Below are 22914 nucleotides of genomic sequence, written 5' to 3'. Positions count from 1 at the left end.
CTGTCGAAATGCACAGGACTTTATCTTGTAATTAGTAATGCCATATTCCAGCAGCTAAACCAAGTGCAAGACTATTTGGATGCATCCCTTGTCCCAGCCACCGGTATCCTTTGGACCACTTCATTCTCGGACAGGAATGATGTAACGATTATGTTTGCCAAGAGAGGTACAGATTGCTGGTCTGATTAGACTAGTCAAAAGCGGGTTGTCCCTCCATGTTCAGCCGACAAAGCGGCATCTCAGAAACCTTTAAAGATATTAAACTGCTAAACTTAAAGATCTGAGAATTCAGGAGGAGTTGTAAACATAAACTGCTTGGATGATTTCTGAACTCTGATGTGATAGATACATACTGAAAGAGCATGGAATAAATTTTGCAATGCGACCTATTCTGCATTTTTAAAAAGAAATATCAGGCCTGGCTGGATGAGAATGACAGAGCGGTCAATTACAGACAAGATACACATACCCATACTTCACAGTGCATACAGTACTGATATATCACCAGTAAAGAAGGCTGGCTACCTCCAAATCAAACACAAAGTTCAAACTGAATACAGCAAATGGGAGGAAAAATCAGGAGAACTCTAGGAAGTAGCAGATAAACACATCATTCTTTTCTGAAAGGGTCTTTGAGTTGTTTATGGCCCTACACCAAATGCTAATGCGCTTTTTTCAGTTGGCAGATAGAGAAAACCTGAAATCTTGTACAGTTGACTAGAACAGGTCAGCTCTCTTTTAGATCTCTTCTTCAATATCCGAAGAGGCTCTGGATGACATCTTTCAATGAACTATACTGGTAGAGCTCCATCTTCTCAGGAAGTCGGTAAAGCTAAGGAAATCCCCGGGACTAGATGGCATCCCACAATATGATCCAATGCTTCTGAAACTTACCCAACTCTTTCAATGTATTTGGCAACATGAGTTTGTGCTACAGGATTTCAAAACCATGTTAATTGTCCATCTGTATAAAAGGATGGTTTATGAAGAGCCAGCTGCAATAACCACCATGAAATTTCTCTGCTGACCATTACTGGGAAGGTTCTGGCAAGCATAATTCTCAATAAAATAATGGAGCAATTCATGGAGGACAATTTCTCAGAAGCACACTTCAGATTCAGACCTGGCCAAGGGATCATAGACATGGTATTTTCAGCCAAGCAGATTTCATAAAAAGTGCTTTGTGCAAATGCAAGATCTGTATATCCCTTAATCACAAACTGCCTATGCTATGTAAATCAAAACATTGTTGAACATTTTGGATTTCAGTATAAAGAAACACAAAAAAGCTCAATATTATTTAACAAATTTGTTAGGTTCAATGGATTCCTATAGGACGGTCTTGTCAAATAATTAATTCATGCATTAAATACTTGCTAAAAAAAAATAAAAAAGACTCAAGCTTGATGTGAGTATTTATTCTTATAGACAAGCCTGCCTGTAAAGGAATGTTTTCTAAAGACCTCTGAATGTCTTTAGACAGCCACATAATCGCAGGTTCCGTAAAGCAAGAGCTGCCGCAGAAAAGGTGCTCTCTATAACCAGAGAGGCAAACACATGGCCACCTTTCAGCCTCCAGGAAATCGGCTGTACGGAGAAGTCCGTTTCCATCAATATGTCTTTGGCCAAAGTGCAGGAATGCGGTGAAGTTTTGATCCCTTCTGGACCTTGAAAGGCACAAAGAGAGACTGTGTCCCGGAGCCAGCACTCTTCTCCAACGCCTTCTCTGTGATGCTCGTGGATGCTTTGCAGGACATTGATTGGTGCGTTTACATCCAGTCGTGCGCAGGTGGAGGGTTCTTTCCAACCAATGTGTACAAGTTCACTCTAAGGTGGTAGAACTGGTGGTCAGGGACCTGTGTGAGGATGTTATTGACTGGTTCGCCCGGGCAGATGCTTTGGGCTTACCATCATCCTGAAAAAAAAAAAATTGAGGTCATATACCGGTCATCTCCATCTAAGGCAGTGATGGGCCTTGAGGGGACAGAAGAGAAGACCCGTCCCTCTGAGGTCTTCCTTGCTGGCTTTAAAGCATTGTAGAACAGCCTTTATTTAACTTCAGGTACAATTTTAAAATAGTTGACTCTTTATCACGCTTTGTTTTCAATAGCAAGTTCCCGTTACTGCTCTTCCTGGAACACGTTGTACTGGTTTTCTGTGTTTGAAGTTTGATGCTTTGAGGCAAAGCCAACTTGGGGACGACTCCTTCCTCCTTCGGATGTGTGTAACTGTGACTAACATTCAGCCCCTTACCCCCACTCCAGAAACGTTATGTGCTGGAAGAAGCCGAACAGCTGGAGACTCGAGTTAGCGCTTTGGAAGAAGATATGGACGATGTGGAGTCCAGTGAAGACGACGAAGACGACGATGAAAAGGTTTGTTAGCTGGTGGACTTGTCTGGGGGGGGAGGGGTGTTTTTGCTTTTTTTTTTTTTTTTTTTAATGCTAATGTTTAAAAATCCCATTCTAGTTTACAACCCCTGCCATTAGCAGCAGAACCGCTCTGCTGTGCTTTAACAATAAACAGCTTGATCCTGGGGGTGCTGCTTCCTGAGATCTTGTACTGAATCTTTATGTGGCTCTGAAATCCTTTTTTTGTTATCCAGAAACCAAATGTTGGCCCCTAGAGTTGAGAAATATTATCGGGTGTAAGAAAGCAGCTTTTTTTTTTTCCTGCTAAACTGAGCTCCCTGGATTTTAGGAAGATGTTGAGAGAGAGAGAGCTCAGTATTGATTTTTAAACTAACTGAGCCGTCCATCAAGTAAAGCTGCTTCTGCTGCCAAATTCTGTGCCACTTTAGTAACCGGTGGTAAGCAAGGTAAAACTTTTATTTATGACTGCAAAGAACATTTTATGCAGTGAATTCCAGGACAGTCCAACAGAAAGTAATGTCCTTTAGGCAGAAAGAAATCCATATATACGAAAAAGCCAGTCCCTATATGTACAAAATCTGTGATCTGCATGCTGGTATAACAAAGCTATGCTTACTCTTGGGGTTTATGCTTTTATAAGGCTTGTAGTTTTATTTGTGAATAGCTCCTAAAACCCAAATTATAAAAGCAAGATAGATTATACATAAATAGCATTTTCTTTTAACATTTTATTTATTTATGTGTTGAGTTTTATATGCTATCATTCGGTAAAGCCATCATAACGGTTTACAAAATTTAAATTGGAAATTTCTTAACAATTGTGCAAAAGTATAACAATGTGCATATTAAACAGAGGTTAAACATTTCAAGTCCAGAAAGTATCATTAAGAGGGAGGAGGAGGGTTTGTAAGTTCTGGCTGGAGAAAAGTTATTTTGAGGTTTTTGGATGATTTACAAATGTTGATATTTTTCTCCTTTTTGGTCAAGCCTGCTAAAGCATCTATTGGCAGAGCAGCCATGGGGGAATGGGAGGGAGAGATGAGGGTCAGGCCCATGCAAAACAATGAAGGTCACTTGCTCAGTCCAGTTTGTTGGTAGCATTGTACTTTTTAATCTGCATCTTGTGCAACCTCAGCAAGTAAGAAAAGAGTTGTAGAACACTTTGTATGAGTGATTTCCCCCCCCCCCCCCCCCCAGTTTTGGCTCAGATCCATAAGCTTAATAGAAGGGGATCATTGTTTCAATTTTAGGCTAGTTGAAAAGTTGTGGGGCTTTTTTTTAAATAGAAAAATGTTATTTTGGGTTCTAGGAGAATGTGTATATAAGAAGCTATCTTAAAAATGTTGTTGCTGTGGGCTGAATGATTTGGAAGATAATGTGCACAAAGACAAGATTTATTTTTTTAACCAAAAAATGCCTGGTACTTCAGTAGCAGTGCTATCCACTGCCATGTCTATTCCCGGGGTCGGCTGGGGATGTCTGGGGGGAGGGAGTCTTGGTCATTGCTTAAGGGGGGCATCTAGTGGTTGAATTGGGGCCTGTGATTGCAGGGTTCCAGAAGGAATCCTGGTGAGTGAGCCCTGGCTCAGGATTGCCACTGTAGCCACCAGATTAGGTGTGTTGGGAAGATATAAAATAGAACAAAATTTAAAAAAAAATCCCAGGATAGTTGCAATGAAGGCTCAGGGCACCAGATTCCAGCCCTGGTTCCAATTTGAGGAACAGGAGCAAACTGCTGGGTTAGGAAAAAAGGACAGAAGCTACAGCTTTTTAAGTTCCTGTTCGTACCCCGGTTCAGTCCAGACGAGTGGGTTTATGCATCCCTACCAGCAGATGGAGGCAGAGAGTGTCACCTGCAGTCCCTCAGTATTTCTCTGTCTCCAGCAGATGGTGGTGGTGCAAAACCTCCAGTCTGGAGTTATTGGAAGAAGAAAGATAACATGAGGGTTTGGCTTCCTTCATGGGCCATCCCTCAGGTAGAGCAGGTCAAGCGGGGGTTGGTAATATTTGTCACGGCTCAGCCCTTTTTTGGCAGGGGAGGTAGATAGCCAGGGGCCCTGGTTCCCTCTCCCCCTCTGGGCCCTTCGCTCCCTTGGGGTGCCTGGTTCCTCGGCGGGTAACCTCCAGAAGCAGGGGAGAGGTTTTTCCCTCCTGTTTTTCTTTAGGCCCTGTTTCTTTAAAAAAAAAAAAAAAGCAAGAAGCAGAGACCGGGAGGCTACAGCAGTGTGCAGGCCTGAGGAGCAGGTAAGTTTGTTTCTTTCTCTGCCGGTAAGCAGGCAGGAGGGAGCGGGCCAAATTGCCTGCCTTTATTGGGGATAGGTAGTGCTGTATTTCAGCACCCGGACAGGGATTCTAAAAGGTGCTGTATTACAAAGACAGGAAGGGTCCTAAGAAGTCCTTTCCTCTGTGATTCCGTTTTCAAGAGGCGAGCAGATTTCGAGCAGGCAGAGCCCCTGCACAAGCTTCACAGAAAGAGAGTTTGGGCAGACAGCAGCCCTTTTAGAATCCCTGTCCGGGTGCTGTATTACAGCACCCGGACAGGGATTCTAAAAATCCCTGTCCGGGTGCTGTATTTCAGCACCCGGACAGGGATTTTTAGGCCTGATCGCATGTACAGGCCTGACTGCCCCGACATGCCGGCTCCTGCGCACCGTGACAGACTTTGCTGCAGGCTGAGGCACTCACTTCTATACAGCCTTGTTTTGCCACGATTGCGCTTCGGGGGGTGGGGGCGGGACCTCGGCGGGACCCTTGGGGAGCGGTGAAAAAGTGCAGATGGCTGGGTCAGCTCTTAAGGCTCCGGGGGCGTCAGAGGAGCCGGCGGCCATTTTGGCAGCATATGCAGAAGTGCAGGCTGCCATTTCTGAGCCCTGTGATTCCCCTCCCATGCTTTTTCCTGTGGGAAAGGACCCTGCTGGTGGCAGGGGACGGGGTGGAGCTCGGGAGGGAGTCGATCAGGACTCTTCCTCCTCAGACCCAGAAGCCTTTTCCATGGGTTTTGTGCTTCTCCTTCATAAGGTTTATTTATCCCGGAAGGTGTTAGGGGTGAAGAGGCGCTTGCCTAGGAAGTCCTGGACGGCCAAGAAGGCTAGAGGGCCTGTGGAATCCTGCGGATGCTGGGTCTCAGGCAAACCTGGAGGAAAGTGATTCTTTGGCTAGCCTGGATGATCCTGAGCAGCTCCAAGTAGGTCTGGTGGCCCCGGACAAGGACCCTGTTAGTGACCTGGGAGATCCGACACAGAACCTGACTCAAGACCCATTGGGGGTTTTGGTGGCTCCCATGCAGAATCCGGAGGCGATTCCAGTCATGGAAGGAGATGACTCGCCTGTGGTCCAGCTGTTCCGGAGAGAGGAACTGGGTCCATTGATTCCCCAAGTGCTGGAGGAGCTCGACATCAAAGACGACAAGAGAAGAGTGCATCCACTCCTGGAGGGATTGCAGGGACCCCCTACCACTTTTCCAATACCAAAGCAGGTGAAGAAGTTGGTGAATAGGGAGTGGAAATCTCCTGAGGGGAGGGCCTGAAGGTAGCAAGAGCTATGGGGAAATGATATCCCTTGCTGGAACAGACCTTGGAGTTATGCAGAATTCCCAAGGTGGATGCAGCCATTTCAGCGGTTACTAAGAAGACGGCCATCTCGGTGATGGGAGTGGCTGCTCTCAAGGATCGGAAGCTGGAGATGCTGCTAAAGCGGCTCTTTGAAGTCTCAGCTTTGGCCCTTCGAGCAGCGGTGCATCGAAGTCTGATTGTCCTGGGTGCAGAAGGCGCATGATAACAGTACCAGAACGGCATCTGAGGCAGCTCAGGCAGCCCATTTAGAGGCGAGAGTGGCCTATGTAGCTGATGCTCTGTACGTCATGGTCCGGACTTCTGCCAGGAGTATGGTCTCTGGTGGCGGCGCTCAGGCTCTTGTGGCTGCAGAATTGGTCAGCGGATGTGTGGTCTAAGGCCCAGCTGTCAAACCTCCCTTTCAGGGGGAAGCTCGTGAAGCAGTTGGGAGAGTCGAAAGGCAATAAGTTGCCTGAAGACAGGAAGGGTCCTAAGAAGTCCTTTCCTCTGTGATTCCGTTTTCAAGAGGCGAGCAGATTTCGAGCAGGCAGAGCCCCTGCACAAGCTTCACAGAAAGAGAGTTTGGGCAGACAGCAGCCCTTTTAGAATCGGCGCAGGTCCCCTAGGGTCAGTGGCTCCCAAGGCGGGAGCGGAAGTAAGGGCGGCAACAAAGATGTGAGGGTCCACTTCTCTCAGGAGGCTGTCGGGGGGGGAGGGGGGAGAGCAGACTCACTCCTTTTTATGAGGAGTGGACCAAAATAACGTTGGACCAGTGGGTCCTGGACGTGGTAAGAGACGGGTTACGCCTTAGAATTTTCTTGGCAGCTCAAGGACGTCTTTGTAGTCTCCCGCTGCGTCTCCCAGAGCAAGCAGAAGGCAGTGCGGGACATACTCCAGCACTTACAGCTTCTACACGCCATTGTTCCGTGCCCCCTCAGGAGCAGGGCAGGTATTCAGTATACTTTGTAGTGCCAAAAAAGGAAGGGATTGCTTTTTCAGTCGCAGACGGGAAGTCTGATTGGAGGGTATCGACGCTCTCATTCAGCCGAGGCCAACACATCTCTTGCTGATGTTTCCTCCATGGCCGCTTGTAGGGTGGGTACTGTGGCGCATCGAAATTCATCCGGGCAAGGTATTTCTGGTGGCACCCAAGTGACCACGGCGGCCATGATTTGCGGACCTTCTGCATCTCGCGGTAGACAGGCCTGTTTGCTTGGCTCACCTCTCGGGGTTACTTCAACAGGGACCTGTATTTTCAGACCGAGAGGATAGTTTCTGTCTAGCGGCTTGGCTTTTGAGAGGCAGCAGCTCCGTTTTGAACGGATATTCGGAGCCGGTGATTGCAACTTTACTTCAGGCAAGGAGGCCTTCCACTTTGGTGGCTTATGTCCGGGTGTGGAGAGTATTCAAATTCTGGTGTTTGCTGAAAGAGTACAGCCCTTAGAGGTGGAAGTCCTGCAGATCTTGGAATTTCTGCAGTGCAGGTTATCTAAGAGGCTAGCATATAATTACCTTCAGGTCCAGGTAGTAGCTTTGGGTTCCCTGCACGGCAGGATTCAGGGAAAGCCACTGGCGTCTCATCCGGATGTGGCTCATTTTCTGCGAGGGACAAAGCAACTGTGTCCTCCGTTGTGGAAGATCTGTCTGGCGTGGAATTTGAATTTTGCTCTTCAGGTGCTGTGTGGGCCCCCCTTTGAGCCAATGCGAAGGGTGTCGTTGAAAGATTTAACCGTGAAGATGGTTTTCCTGGTGGCTGGCTGTTTGGCTAGGCGAATTTCTGAGCTGCAATCGCTGTTGTGTAGGGATCCTTTCCTCCGTTTTTTGGAAGATGGAGTCTCTCTACGGATGGTTCCATCCTTTTTGCCGAAGGTAGTCTCCTCCTTTCACCTTAATCAGGTGGTCGAGCTTCCTGCCTTTTCAAACTTGACAGCCGATTCTTCGATGGCTAGAGAACTTCATCGTATCCTTTTGCGATATCTCAAGGTGACAAATCCCTTTTGGAGATTGGATCATCTGTTTGTCCTGTTCAGTGGAGCAAAGAAGGGAAATAAGGCTTCCAAAGGCACGATTGCTCGCTGGTTAAAGGAGATGATAGCTTCAGCTTACATTTGTAAGGGTCAGCCGGTGCCGAGGGGGAGTAGCGAGCGTATTCCACTACGGCGCAGGTGACCTCGTGAGCAGTGTGTCCACTGCTTTCTCAGCAGGAGATCTGCTGGGCAGCGACGTTCTCTTCCCTCCACACTTTTACCAAACATTATCGCTTAGATGTGCGAGCTCCAGAGGAAGCGATGTTTGGGGAGAGTGTATTGCACACTGGTCTTTCGGGTTCCCACCCAGTATAGAAGGGCCTGGGTACATCCCAAGAGTCTGGACTGATCCGGGTACGTTCAGGAAAAGGAAACTTGGTTCTTACCTGCTAATTTTCATTCCAAAGTACCTCGGATCAGTCCAGAGACCTGCTCCCTTCTGACGAAAGAGTTCCTTGCTGCTGGAGATGGCTAAGCTGATTGAGCTGACATTCGATTTGATCAGAGTGACGAAAACTCTACATAGTTGGTATATGTTTTGTTAAGTCAAGGGGGACTAGTTTGCAGGGGGCTCCAACTTAAAGTCTCTGTTTGCCCAAGGTTTATTGGGGTTTGTTAAAGTAGACATCTTGGCTTGGGTACAGATCAATACTGAGGGACTGCAGGTGGCACTCTCGATTATGTAGCAGTGCCTCAAAGTTTTGTTCTCTGCCTCCATCTGGTAGGGATGCATAAATCCACCCATCTTGACTGATCTGCAGTACTCCAAGAACAAAACTCAGCAGGTAAGAACCAATTTTCCTTTAAAACAAACAGTAACCAATCAAGGAACTATTTCTAAACAAAATAACATATTTCTGTTTTCATAGGTTATCAGGGTCTTTTTAGACTACTGTAGACATGTCAATCTAAACATTTGTTAGATATGTCTTATCTTAATGAGGTATTCTTAGAGCCATAATATATTGTGAGAGATTAATAGTGAAATGGTATGAAAGGAACTTACACTATTTTTTTTTTTCCAGATGGATAGAGCTCCATCACCTGATCACCACAGAAGAAGCTATCGAGACTTGGATAGGCCGCGTAGATCTCCCTCGCCACGCTACCGGCGGAGCCGAAGTAGATCTCCAAGAAGGTAACATTTTCAAAAATGCTGCAGGATTCTGTACACTACATCCACTGCCTTAGCATCTCCAGCAAGACCAGCAAAATTATTTTGGGATAATAAATTCCCAAGAAATCCCCCACCCCACCATTATAATGTTTGCTTGAATCCCAAGGAGATCTTGGCATTTACATGTTTGCAAAGTTGCCCCTAGCATTAGACCTCAAAGTTCATCAGGGTACTGTTGGGCTCTGATATGGAGCAGTACATGTAGGCGTCACACAGAGAGGCTGAGGATCGCATAAACAAACTGGATTCAGGAAGAGATTATGTTCACCCACTTAGTCTTGTTTTATTCTTTAATCTACAAACCTTTTTTAATCCAAATGAGTAAAATGTATTTGAAATAAAGAATAGTAGAATGAAAAATATACAGACCTAGCAATAAAACACAAAGATGAGATAACTGAACCAAGAGAGTGGCAGATTTTTTCCAATGATCAGGGCAGCTGGTGGTGCTCATTCACACTTCTTTCCCATATGAGAACTTGGGCTGCAGGCTGTAACAAAATCCTTATTTATTTTTTCCAATTGCAGACGTAGCCGTTCCCCAAAAAGGAGAAGGTAAGAAACAGGTTTTGTTGAGCCATGGTGTGTGTGTGTGTGTGTATTTTTTATTTTTAATTGAATACAATGTTTATATCATCTATTTTTCTTCTTTCAGTCTCTCACCACGCCGGGAGCGACATCGCAGCAAAAGCCCGAGACGTCACCGGAGCAGGTCCAGGGAAAGGCGCCACCGATCAAGATCCAAATCTCCAGGTATTGATCTGAGATGAGATCTGAATTCTGCTTAAAACCCTTCAGACATTGGCATTTGCTTTATGGACTGTAGCTGCCTAAATCATAACCACAGAGAGCCAGAGGTAACCCAAATAAGAAGTCAAGAAAAAGAGGGCAACCACAAACAATTGTAAATCAATCTGGTCAGCAGTACAATGCAATGCAAATCTATCTCATGCATATTCATTGTGGATATCCTGAAAACCTGGCCTGTTTGTGGCTCTCAAGGACTGGAGTTGGCCACTCCTGCCTTAGCACTACCAATAACTCAGGGTTATCTCTGAGGGCACTTAGAGGGTCCTGCCAAGCAGTGTCCAGGCCTTGCAAGCAGCTATGCATGTGCCCCTACACTGGCAACTTTCCATCCAGCTGGGTTCTTATTTGCCTCTGGGCAAATACCCAACCCTGCAGCTACCCCCTGGCGCAGGGGAGACTAACTCCAGTCCTCCAGAGCCAAAAATATACCAGGTTTCAGGATATTCACAGTGAATATACATGAGAGAGATTTGAATACACTGCCTCCAATCTCGTGCATATTCATTGTGGATCTCCTGAAACAAAGCCTATATTTGTAGCTATCAAGGACTGGAGTTGGCCACTCCTGCCCAGGTAGTTTCTAGGGACAGTGAGACCCCACAAAACACAGAGAGTAGTTTCTAGAAATGTACCTACAAATGAAATGCAAAAAATACTGGCATCTCAAATTGGTCACAGGGACAGAGCCAATAAACTAAAAAGTTTATTAATAAATACTAGAAACAGCAAACAAAAGAGATTTTAATTTGCAAACAACCAAAGGTAAAAATAACAAGGATTCATATAGTTAAGACTATCTTGAAAACTTTTATTAGAATTAGCCAGTGTCCTGGGAAGTTCAGGTTAGTCTTCCCTCACAAAGGATGTCTAGAGCTGGGCAGGGCACAGAAGGACACAAAAGTGATTCCTCTGCACTCCCAGCCAAAACTAAAAACTCTAGTGAATTCTGGGACAGTCCTCACTAGTGCTTATACTATATGATCAGTGATAACCCAGGGCACTGGATTCCTGGCCAATAGTAATAAAGAATGTTGCACTATTACACCTTGTTGTGGAGTCTCGGAGTATGCATTTTAAGCTTCACTTTGGGGTATACAGCAGGTTAACCTGTTTGGTCCTAGTTGCCAAAAACTGCAGAGCACAGCAGGAGTTAGGCTGCCACCTGCCTGTAAGTCCAAGAATTGCAAAGGAAAAGGAGTTCTTACTGAGGCAACATAAAGTTCCTGTTCCCAGTTTAACAGCTGTGAAAAATTCTTGTATGAGCTGTTGGGGATGCTGTTCTGTAAATTTTATAAGATCCACAGCATTGCTAAAGTTGACTACCACTACTTCACACCATGCAAGACCAAATCCAAATGTAAATTATTGCATGAAAAGGATTTCCTTAGCATTCGGGTAGGTCAGTCCCAACAAGTGGGTTATACACCTCTGCCAGCAGATGGAGACGGAGCAAAAGCTGACGTCATAATATATATACCCCTGCACCGGCATCAGCCCGCCAGTATTCTCAGTCTCCAGCAGATGGTGGACATGTATTTACCTTTAGGGGGATTGCCTGTGAGTGAAAAGAGAGAATTTGGAAAGGAGGTATCGGAAAGACGAGCTGTCTGTGTAGCAATTCTTGCCTCCTGAGGTGATACTGTGCGATCCCTCTCTCAGTAGATTGCTTTCAGTCTGGTAGCTTTGACAGCCATGGACCTAAATTCCAATTAGTGGTTGCAGGCCAAGAGAGGTTCAACGGTGAACGTTTTAGCCCTCAGTTTTTTAGAACTGAGGCTCAACAATCAAAGGCAGACATCATACTTATCCAGGAAACGCATTTGAAAAAAAGATATGAACGATTGCTTCAATGGCCGCTCTACCCACGACAATTTCATGCAGCGGCTTCCAAGATGGGGAAGTAAACGGGAGTCAGCATACTTTTACATAAAGATTTTCAGGGGATGGTTCTCAAAAATGTAGCAGACCCTATGGAGCGTTATCTATTACTACAAATAGATTTAGATAAAGAAATCTATACACTAATGAATATCTATGCTCCGAATAGTGCCCAACAGGAGTTTTTGGATAGAGTGGACCATGTATTGAACACGGTAGAGGAGGGCCACCTGATTATCGCGGGAGATTTTAATCTCACCATCCAACCACGCTTGGATAACTCATCAGGTGGAGGGATAAGGGGCTTCTGAGGGTCGCAAACGTCTTAAGAAATTTATTAGGGACAGAGATACCTTGGATATTTGGCGCCATAGAAATGCTACCATGCGGGATTACACCTTCTTTTCACACCCCCATCACTCTTATTCCCGTATTGATTATTTTTTAGTGGATAAACTGCTCAGTTTGCAACTGAGAGAACCGGGGATTGGCCCCATTAAGTGGTCAGATCACGCCCCAATATATGGGTATCAGTACAGACCCGCAGATCACAGATGGGGTTAAAGTACTGGAAATTAAATGACTCTCTATTGGAAGATGACGCATTTTGCCAGAAAATGTGCTCGGAGATAGATGAATATCAACAATTTAGTGGAACAAATCCGCACACTAAACCTCTACTTTGGGAATGTTTAAAAGTAGTTCTTCGGGGAAAACTCATCTCAAGCTTCCTACCAAAAGCAGACAGCAAAGGCGAAAGTTAAAGCGTTACTTTCAGATATTTCTGCTTTAGAGAAGCAACACAAAGCATCACTGTCTCCCAGAGTCTATACTCAGCTCCAGAGCACTCGAAGTGCATTAAAGGCACTGCAAGCAAGTGATATAGCCTATAAACTACAATTGGTGCAACAAGACCATTTTGAATGGGGCAATAAAGTAGGCAGACTGCTATCACGAAAACTGAAGAAACAGCACAAAATCAAATAACTAAGATCAAAGCGGCAGATGGTTCTGTGCTGGTCTCTGCAGAGGAGATAGGACTAGGGGGCACTCCATGAAGTTAGCAAGTAGCACATTTAAAACTAATTGGTTCTCTCTTATGGTTTGGCCATTGAAAGGGCTTGGTTGTTGAAGTTGGAATATTTTGCCTGGAAATGTTCTCCTTCTCTAGGCCTATGTTAGAGTTTGGAGGATCTTTGAGGCTTAATGTTCTGAGTGAGGTACTCAGCCGTACAAGGTGGATTTTCCGTTGATTTTGTAATTTTTACAAGACTACTTGCTTAAGGGTTTGGCTTTTAACACTTTGAAGGTTCAAGTTGCAGCCCTGACTTATTATAGAGGAAGAGTCAGTGGAGGGCCTTTATCTTTCCATCCAGATGTGCCCATTTTCTGCAGAGAGTTAGGCATCTTCTCCCCCCCCCCCCCCCCCCCCCCCCCCACCCCCCCCACCCAATTGCGGCTTCTGGTGCCTCTGTGGGACCTTAATTTGGTCCTTCAGTTTTTGGCAGATCCAGCCTTTCGACTGGGGCTGCTTACCTTAAAGACAGTTTTTCTGGCAGCAATCTGTTTGGCACATTGAAACATAGAAATGACGGCAGAAGACCAAACGGCCCATCCAGTCTGCCCAGCAAGCTTTCACACTTTTTTTTTCTCATACTTATCTGTTACTCTTGGCCCCCATCAGCCACCCCTTGGTTCCAATTTCCCTCCACCCCGCCATCGATGTAGAGAGCAGCACTGGAGCTGCATCCAGCTCAATTAGTCAGGGGTAGCAACTGCTGCAATAAGAAAGTTACTCCCACGCTTATTTGTTTACCCAGCCTGTGCCATTCAGTCCTTGTTAGTTGTTGACTGACTATAATTCCTCTTTTCTTTATTCCCCCTGCCATTGAAGCAGTGTGTTGCGCTGGATATGTATTCCCAGTGAAGTAGCAGGCTTAATTGATTCAGGGTAGTAACCGCCGTAACAAGCAAGCTACTCCCATAATTATTTGTTTGCCCAGACTATGTAATTCATTCCTGGTTGGTTGTTGCCTGAATTTTCCTCTTTTCCCCTCTGCTGTTGAAGCAGAGAGCTATGCTGGATGTGCACTGAAAGTGAAGTATCAGTCTTTCCCCCCTGCTGTTGAAGAAGAGAGCTATGCTGGATATCCATTGAAGTGAAGTATCAGACTTATTTGGTTTGGGGTAGTAACCGCCACAAGCTACTCCCTGGTTTTTTTGTGAATGCAAATCCTTTTTTTCCACATTTCCTCTTGCTGTTGAAGCATAGAGCAATGCTGGAGTTGCATTGACAGTGAGTATGTTTATTGAATAAGGGTATTAATCTCCAGGTAGTAGTCGTAATTCCCGCAAACTACCCCCATGCCTCTTCTCTTCATTCACATCCTTTAGACTTTATGGATCCACAGTATTTATCCCACGCCCCTTTGAAGTCCTTCACAGTTTTGGTCTTCACCACTTCTGAGATGCAGTCTGAGACGCAGGCTCTTTCCTGCTATGAGCCTTTTCTCCGTATGACTCCGGATGCGGTACAACTTCGGACTGTGCCCTCCTTTTTACCCAAAATGGTTTCGGACTTTCATTTAAATCAGTCCATTTCTCTGCCTACTTTGGACAGGAGCAGAGAGAAAGCTAAGTACCACCTTTTGCATTCCTTGGACGTTTAGCATCATTTGTTGTGCTACTTGGACATGACTAAATCTGTTTGGAAGTCTGAGCACTTGTTTGTACTCCATTGCGGAGGTAAGCAGGAAGCACCAGTGTTGCGGGCTGAGTTAAGGAAGCCATTGTGGCAGATTAGATCGCATTCCATGAGAGCTCAGGCGGTATTGTGGGCGGAGCTTCGTTTGTCACTTGTTGAAATTTGCCAAGCAGCAACCTGGTCATCTTTGCACACCTTCTCCAAGCATTACTGCTTGGAAGTTAGGGCTAGGGGGGACGCTGCATTTGCGTGGGCGGTATTGACTGGACTGCTAGCAATCTCCCACCCCTTTCGAGATTGGTACATCCCACTCATTGGGATTGCCTAAACTAATGTGAATGGTAAGAAAGGAGAAGTTACTACTTACATGATGATTTTTCTTTCCTTTAGTGAAGGGTAGATCAATCCTAGACCCACCCTTGGCTGCCCGTGTTTGAACTGTGGTTAGCCTTTCTTAGGGCGAGTTATGCAGTATGATTCCTGCTCTTCATTGACAGCTGGTAAGTGCCTTCTCTAGCCCTTAGTTTGGTAAATGGGTTATTTCTTTTGGCTGAGCTCAGTGTTCTTGTTGGTTGAGAAACATGAATGGTTGCTAATGTTGAGTATAATCAGTTTTGTACACAGTTTGGCATTTCCAGAGAATGCTGGTGGGCTGATGTCAGGGCAGGATTATATAGCCATGATGCTAGCTTTTGCTCTGTCTCCATATGCTGGCAGAGATGCACAACTCACTCCTTGGGATTGACTTAACCTTCACTAAAGGAAAGGAAATTATCAAGTAAATAGTAATTGCACTGGAAATCAGAAATGGGCAGCCATGTAAAAATTTTGAATCTGGCCAATATCATGGAGTAGAAATGCTTCTTACCATAAAGCTGTATAGTAATTATTAGAATCCTCATTGACTTAGATATCTGAGTAAATGGTACTATTTTGTTAACAGGTCATCACAGAAGCCACCGTCACAGAAGCCATTCTAAATCACCTGAAAGGTAAGGATTTTTTTGCCCCCTCAAATATCTCCTAAAAAAAAGAGAGGTGGTTGTATGCTGCATAATTTATAAAAAGTGATTAGCTGCTGCTTGCAGTTTTGGTAAACAATGTCCTAGCACCTTAGTTGTAACTGTTTTTTAAACAGTGTTCCCTGTACATACCCAGATCAGTCCAGATGTTGGGTTTTGCCTCCCTTCCAGCAGATGGAGACAAAGTTTCACTGACACTGCCATATAACCTAATGTGCCACCTGCAGTCCCTCAGTATTTCTCTGTCTCCAGCAGATGGTGGTGGTGCAAAACCTCCAGGCTGAAGAGTAGTTTTAAAAAAAAAAAAAATAGAAAAGGAAATAGGTGTAGTTCCTCCCTGAAGGTCTACCAGGATTCAGAGACTCCTAAGTCAGGCTTTCTGGTCTGTGGATTCAAACGAGCCCTCGGGAGACTCGAATGACGGGGAGCCTCTGGTGGGGGACCTTCCGTGGGCCCAGGTGAGAATGCACCATCTGGATTCTGATGAGGAGCGGCTTCCGAAAATTATGCCTCAGTATCTGTGGTTACAAACGACGACTATAACTGTAGCTGGTTCTGCTGCATTAAGGATATGGAAGATAGAAAACTGGAGGTTTACCTCAAGAAGATTTTTGAGGTCTCTGCCTGGACATTCGTGCTGTAGTGTGCAGCAGCTTTATGCTTCGGGCTGGTTTGTGCTGGGTTACAGTCCGTTACAGTCAGTTACAGTCCAAGAAGGCAATCTCAATTTCAGAGGCCGAGCGGCTGGTGGCCTATGGAATAGATGCCTTGTATGATCTTATCCGGACATCCTCCAGGACTATGGGGTCTGCAGTCTCTGCCAGGCGACTCCTTTGGTTGAGGAACTGGTCGGCGGACATGTGGTCTAAGTCTCAATTAGGGGCTTTACCTTTTCAAGGGAAGATCTTTTGTGGAGAAGAGTTAGAGGAGCTGGTGAAGCTTTTGGGCGAGAACAAAGGTCACAAGCTACCGGAGGATAAGCCGAGGATCAGCAGGAGTTCCTCCTCCCTGCGGACTCACTTTTGAACGAATCTGCATTTTCGGCAAAATAGAGCTTTGGTAGGAGCTCTGAGACAGAGCTCTGGGAGGCGACCATTATGGAATCAGTACTTTTGAGGCCAGAGGCCAAATAGAGATGGTTCCAGCTAGAGGGCGCCGGGATCTAAGTCCGCTCAACGAAGGCAGGGTCGGTCCACTCTTCTGTGCCAGCCATAGAGGGTCGGTGGAATTTTTTTTTTTTTTTTTTTTTTAAGGAGTGGCCAAAATCACTATGGATCAATGGGTCCTAGATGTGATAAGTCAAGGTTACACTTTAGAGTTTGCTCATCCATGAAAGGACTTGTTTATGGTGTGCCCTTGTGCTTTCGCAGACAAAAGGCGGGTGGTTTGGGAGACCATCAACCGTTTAAGGATGCTGAAAGCCATTGTACCTGTGTCCATGGAGGATCGGGGAATGGGAAGGTATTCCATTTATTTTGTAGTCCTGAAAAAGGAGGGAGCTTTCCGATCGATCCTAGATCTGAAAAGGGTGAATGTGGTGCTCAAGTTTCCTCTTTTTCGCATGGAGACGCTCCGTTAAGTGATCACAGTGGTGCGCAAAGGGGAGTTTTTGGCTTTTCTAGATTTGACAGAGGCTTACTTACACATTACAGTTTGCCCGGATCATCAGAAGTTTCTGAGGTTCATGATTCTGGGGGTTTTCAGTTTTGCACCCTGCCTTTTAGTTTGCCCACAGCTCAGAGGACCTTCACCAAGGTGATGGTAATGAGGGCGTGTTAGTACACCCATATGTGGACAATTGGCTCATTTGGGCAAAATTGGAGGAGCTTTGTATCCAGGAAGTTGCAGTGGTCCTGCACCGCCTGAGGACCCTGGGTTGGGTTGTAAATCTGTCAGTCAGCTAATCTCAGGTGTTGGAGTTCATGGGGGCGCGCTTCGACACCAGCATCAGGAGAGTGTTTCTCACCAGCGATCGGATCGGCAAATTGCAAAGACATGTTCCTAGTTTGTTTGGATAGTGCATTTCCCAGGGTGTGGGATTATCTTCAGCTCCTCTGATCCATGGCGTCCACGTTGGAATTAGTTCTGTGGGTGTTTGCTCATATGAGGCCATTGCAGTGCACATTGCTTTCATGGTGGGACCCATTGTTGGAGCAGTTTCATCTACCGTTGCCTCTCACAAAAATAGCCAAGTCGAGTCTCTCATGGTGGCTTCTGCAAGACCACAGTTCAGGGGAGGTAGCCTTGGAAGTTCTGAACAGGATAGTGATGGGGGTGGGGGGGGGGGTGTCTGTGTGTTAGTCTCAAGCGGTGCAAGGCCAGTGATACCAGAGGAGGCGTCATGGTCTATCAGTCAGTTGAAAATAAGAGCAGTCCGGTTGGCATTGCGTGCTTTTCTGCCTCTCTTGTGAGAGCAGCCGGTGAAAATGCTGTCTGACAATGAGATGGCGGTGGCTTACATCAATTGACAGGAGGTACCAAGAGTCGAGCGGTAGCTCAGGAGGCCCAAGAGTTGATTTGCTGGGCAGAGCAGAATCTGGAGTTATTGGCTGCATCTCATATAGCCGCGATAGACAATGTGTAGGCAGACTTCCTCAGTTGTCAGCAGCTGGATCACGGAGAACGGGAGTTGTCTGAAGAAGCGATGAAATGTCGCAGGTGGGGCATCCCCTGCCTAGGACCTGATAGCAGCTCAGTAGAATGACAAGGCTCCATGTTTCTTCAGCTGCAGAAGGGAACAAGGCATGGAAGAAGCTGATGCCTTAGTACACCCTTAGCCGCATGGGATTCTCCTGTACATTGTCCCGCAGTGGCTGCTGGTGGGCAAGATCCTATGGGTAGAGATTCATCCAGGGGAGGTGATTCTGGTGCCACCGGAGTGACCTCAGCGGCCCTGGTTTGTGGATTTGATCAATCTTGTGATGGACGGGCCGCTACGTTTCGCTCATCTTCCCAACCTGTTGCTCCAAGGTCCTGTATTTTCAGATCAGGCGGCTCATCTTTGTCTCACGGCTTGGCTTTTGAGGTGTAAGGGATATCCTGATGATGTCATTTCCACTCTGTTGCAAGCCCGGAAGACTTCTACATCTTTGGCCTATGTGTGGGTGTGGAGAGTCTTTGAGACTTGGTGTGAAGAGCAGGGGTTTGACCTTACTTGAGTTATCAGGACCTCAGGCCAGTCGAGGACAAACACGAGGCAGGGGTTTCAAACCCCCGATCGCCATGGTCAACAAAGAAGCCTAACACCTCAGAGAGCTTCCGCAACTTCTTTAACAAATTTCTCTCTCTAACTTTTATCTTTTTTTTTTTTTGGTCAGACTGCAGTGCCTCGAAGTTTTGTTCTCTTCCTCCATCTGCTGGTAGACATGTATAAACCCACTTGTTTGGACTGATCTGGGCTACGAATAGGAACCCCATTTTAAAGAGGCACATAAATAGATAAATTGGTATCTTCAAAAAGTACAACTACTTAAGCAGGAAGGCTTCAGGAGGTTGTGGGTGGTGATTTCCATCTTTGTCTTAGTCTTTGGAAGATTATGGGCTCTGGATTTCTGGGAACATATACATTTATCAGTACTGTGTGCTTACAGGTCTAAGAAAAGCCACAAGAAGAGTCGCCGAGGGAATGAATAGCAGAAGATTAGAAATGCTGCTTCAGAAGAACTGTAGAGGCATAACCTCCGTGGTCTGGCTCCATTTCTATGTCTGTGGCAGTAGTCCCAGTATGCTCTCTTTTTTTTTTTTTCTCTCTCCTACAACCCATGCTTTCTTTTGATACTATCCAAAAGTAAAGGCGTGCCTCTCTTATTTGTATTAAAGAAGTACATGTCCTGTCTTTTTATAAGGAAGGAGACAGTCATTAAAACCACCTTTCTGGGGCAGAAGAGGGAAAGAGTGTAAAAGGTTGAAAAGCTCTTGTGAGTCTGGATCGAAGGCTGGTGCAGATGCCTCTGTGCTAATCCTTATGAGCATCCCCCAAGCTCTGTAACTGTTACCTGTCAACCATGACTACAGCACATGCAGACTTGATTGGCAGGTTAAAAAAAAAAAGTATGTGCTTATAATAAAAGGTAAGTACTTTTTTTTTTTTTTTTTTTTATTTCAAATGAAAATATGAAAGTAGTTGAACAAAAAAGAACATGTGGACCTCACTCTTTGCTGAAGCAGCAGAACCAAAAACCAGGCAAATTCCTATTTTGAGTGTGCTCTGGAAGACTGTTCTGGTAATGTCTACTTTCCAGGCAGGGCCTTGTACTTTTGGTCACAAAAGCCCAGCACAGGTCATTGCTGCGATACACTTCATGCTAGTACCACCTTTCTCTATTTGTAATGTCCACTTTCCAGGCAGGGCCTTGTACTTTTGGTCACAAAAGCCCAGCACAGGTCATTGCTGCGATACACTTCATGCTAGTACCACCTTTCTATATTTGTATTTACTCTGACAGCAGGTGCTGTCAGCTTTGGGTTTTTTTTTTTGTTCATTGTAACATGAGCGGCTTCAGTTGGGCCCTAGCTTCTAAAGCAGAGATGGCAGTAGCTAAGCCCCCAAAGGTTAAAGAAGTGCCCCCTTCCTTTCGGGAATTAACATTTACCTCGGGCTGACTCAGTAAGGTATTTCTTATGTACTTGTCACCAGAGTAGCTTTAGGTCCCGTTTACTAGCAGGCAATTTCCCATTAGCTCTGTTGGCTTTGGTTTTTTTTGGGGGGGGAGGGGGGTGGCATAATTTTTTGAAAGCTTTAGTTACTGGAATTGTAAGTAAGTAAACCTGGCAGTAGCAGACTCCCAACGGAGCAGGGTTGATAGTTACAAAATATGTTGTGTTTAACATAAGCGACTTCCTTAAGACGTTAGACACAGATAGTTCAGCTGTGCTGAGTAAGTGTTGCAGAAGTACAAAATGAAAATTAAGGGGAACCCTTCTGTGGTCAAAACAGACAGTACCATTAGACCCATCTGTTATCCTGTATATATAGACTTCTCACTGTTATCAACCTCTGTTCCTTACCCTCCCATAGCCGTCCAGATAAATACATTATACTGTATTGCCAGCAGCCTGAGCCAAAAGAACTGGTTTCCATGCTCTCACTCTCAGTACATGATCTGGGGTAACAGTTGTCACGATTTCTGGCTTGAGCACATGAAGATACAGGTACAGTGGCGAAGAGCAAGGAAAGCTTCTCCTGGTTGACTCTTGGTAATGGTGGTGGGGCCCAACAGGTGTGAAGAAGTAGTCCCAGGGTACCGGAGGGCCTCAAACCCCGCTGGTGGGTTGAAATTCTCCTGCCAGGGTTAACACTTATTCATTTCTTCTCCTTCTGCCGTCTGCCTCAGCCTCTGAAATTGTGGGCTCTGCTTCTGTTACCTGCCTGATTTAAGGTGTCTTTGCAGTGAGCAAGCTCCTCAATCAAGTTTAAAAAAACAAACCCCAAAACTACCTAAATGACAAGGCCTAGGTTAAACTCTGGTGGTGGTGCTGGTGCAGCGGTTCTGGGAAAGCAATGTCTGGAGGGCCAAAGTGGTGTATGAGTGGAGCCTACTGCTGTAGTTCCTGCATGGGCCTGCCGTGAGTGTGTGCAGGGGCTGTGGGACATGGGAAAGTATGGTGCAGCCTACATGCCAAGCTTCCCCAGTCTGAGAGAACATGGGGGGATGGCAGAATTCAGCCTCCTCTAGTGGTGGGGTAGTTCCAGGTGATTTTTGGGCAGAAGATGCCATTTTAGGTGCACACCAAGGACAAGCAAGGACGAGGCTGGCACAGTTTCCCTGCAACCTCTGCTTCCACAGGAGGCCCCCTGTAGTTGTCACCAGAAGGCTTGGGGGGCTCCTATAGAAAGCTTAGGGCTGGATGTCCCTTTTCTTTTTCTCCCAATACAAGTGGGCAAAAAGCTTGCCAGGTTTTAAGTGGGCCTACATCACAACAGACCAGTGCGTGCTGAGTGTCCTTCAAATCACTTATGTACTGGAGTTGACCTATCCCATGTCAGATGTTTTCTTTATCTCCCCTTGTCTGGTTGGAGAGAAAAGGATCGCATTAGAGTCAACCTTGCAAAGGTTACTGCCACTGAGCGTAGTAGTTCTGTTTGGGCCAGGTATGCTACTTGTGGTTCTGAAGAAGGCAGGTACTTTCCTGCCTTCAAAAGGCGCAATCAACACCTCACTTTCAAATGGATACTTTATGGTTGGTCATAAGGGCAGTAAGAAAAGGAGAGTTTCTTTCATCCCTGACCAGCTTATTTGTACATTTCTATCACAAGACTGCATTGGAGATAATTGCAGTTTGTGTTGAAATTTTTAGTTCAGAGCTCTTCTATGCTCTCTGTACACTTCAGTGTGAATCTTATCTAAGGTCATGGTGGTAGTGATGGCCTTTTTCTGCAGAGAAGGTATACCTGTACACTCTGATCTAGAAGATTAGCTTAGCAGAGTCAAGTTGGAGCAAGAGAATTGAGCAGTAGTCTTCAGAGTAGGTCATGTTTTGCAAGCTCTTGGTTGGGTGGTGAATTTCACAAAGAGCAGATTGATTCCCTCTCAAGGCTTGGAATATCTGAGAATGAGATTCAACCTGAATATGCATGCTACACTCAACTGACTGGTTTATTGTTGGTAAGCTTTCCTTGGGTGTGGGTCTATGTTCAGGTCATTGTGATCTATAGGGGCAGCAGAGGACTCCCTTCTAGTGAAGTGGTCCCTTGTGTCTCAAGCTTGAGATGTGCTTATCTATTCATTTTGGCAGGAAGGCTGCCGTGGTGGCTCAACAAATTCAAGGGATGAGTAGAGAACGCAGCATGGCTCGTACTGCCAATGGATGCCAACCTAAGGGGGAAGGGCTCATTGTTGTAAGCAGACTTATAGTCAAAACAGAAAGTGGGTTGGTCCATCAGCAGGTTAAAAAGCAGAGTCATTCACCTAGCTCTTCTGGTGTTCCACCCACTGATTAGGGAAGCAGCAGTCAAATTTCATTGCTCTTTCATATCTGCAATAAATGCGACTATCTGAAATTCAGAATAAAGCCTCAAACCTATGGCTTTATAGATTATCTTTTAACTCTGTATGCTGTGATCATAATTTTCTTATGATCTGGTATTGCTAATGAGCTCTTACAGAATTTACTGGTGTCAACACTTTTTAATATTGTTTAATTATGTACTGTGCATTTATATGGTAGTCTACTGTTATCTTACTGGAAGTAGACTTTTTTTTTATTGTAAACCACTGATATGTGCAGGAAGCAGTATATAGTTTTTATTTTTATTTATTAAAGTTATCTGATAAGGTGACAGTAATGGCATATGGGAAAAGAGAAGGGGCTGCTAAGTGTCTTGATTATCTCAGAGAGTTATCTTGATGGAATGAGCAGGAAGGCATAGGGCA

At 45.5% G+C, this 22914-nt stretch overlaps 1 protein-coding gene across 1 annotated transcript in view; it reads left to right on the top strand.

The window, feature by feature from the left end:
- The window catches only part of PRPF38A (pre-mRNA processing factor 38A), a 30130-nt gene extending 10754 nt beyond the window's left edge, over positions 1-19376 (top strand). Inside the window, exons 5-10 of the mRNA XM_029618206.1 lie at positions 2265-2375; positions 8976-9088; positions 9656-9682; positions 9783-9880; positions 15463-15511; positions 19132-19376. Of these exons, the coding sequence (XP_029474066.1) occupies positions 2265-2375; positions 8976-9088; positions 9656-9682; positions 9783-9880; positions 15463-15511; positions 19132-19174 (441 nt within the window). The 3' untranslated portion in view covers positions 19175-19376. The remainder of the gene's footprint in view (positions 1-2264; positions 2376-8975; positions 9089-9655; positions 9683-9782; positions 9881-15462; positions 15512-19131) is intronic.
- Positions 19377-22914: the final 3538 nt, after the last annotated feature.

The sequence above is a fragment of the Rhinatrema bivittatum genome, chromosome 10 (genome assembly GCF_901001135.1).
Source record: "Rhinatrema bivittatum chromosome 10, aRhiBiv1.1, whole genome shotgun sequence".
Taxonomy (NCBI): domain Eukaryota; kingdom Metazoa; phylum Chordata; class Amphibia; order Gymnophiona; family Rhinatrematidae; genus Rhinatrema; species Rhinatrema bivittatum.
Note: the sequence above shows the minus strand (reverse complement) of the source record. Positions and strands in the feature narration are given on the sequence as shown.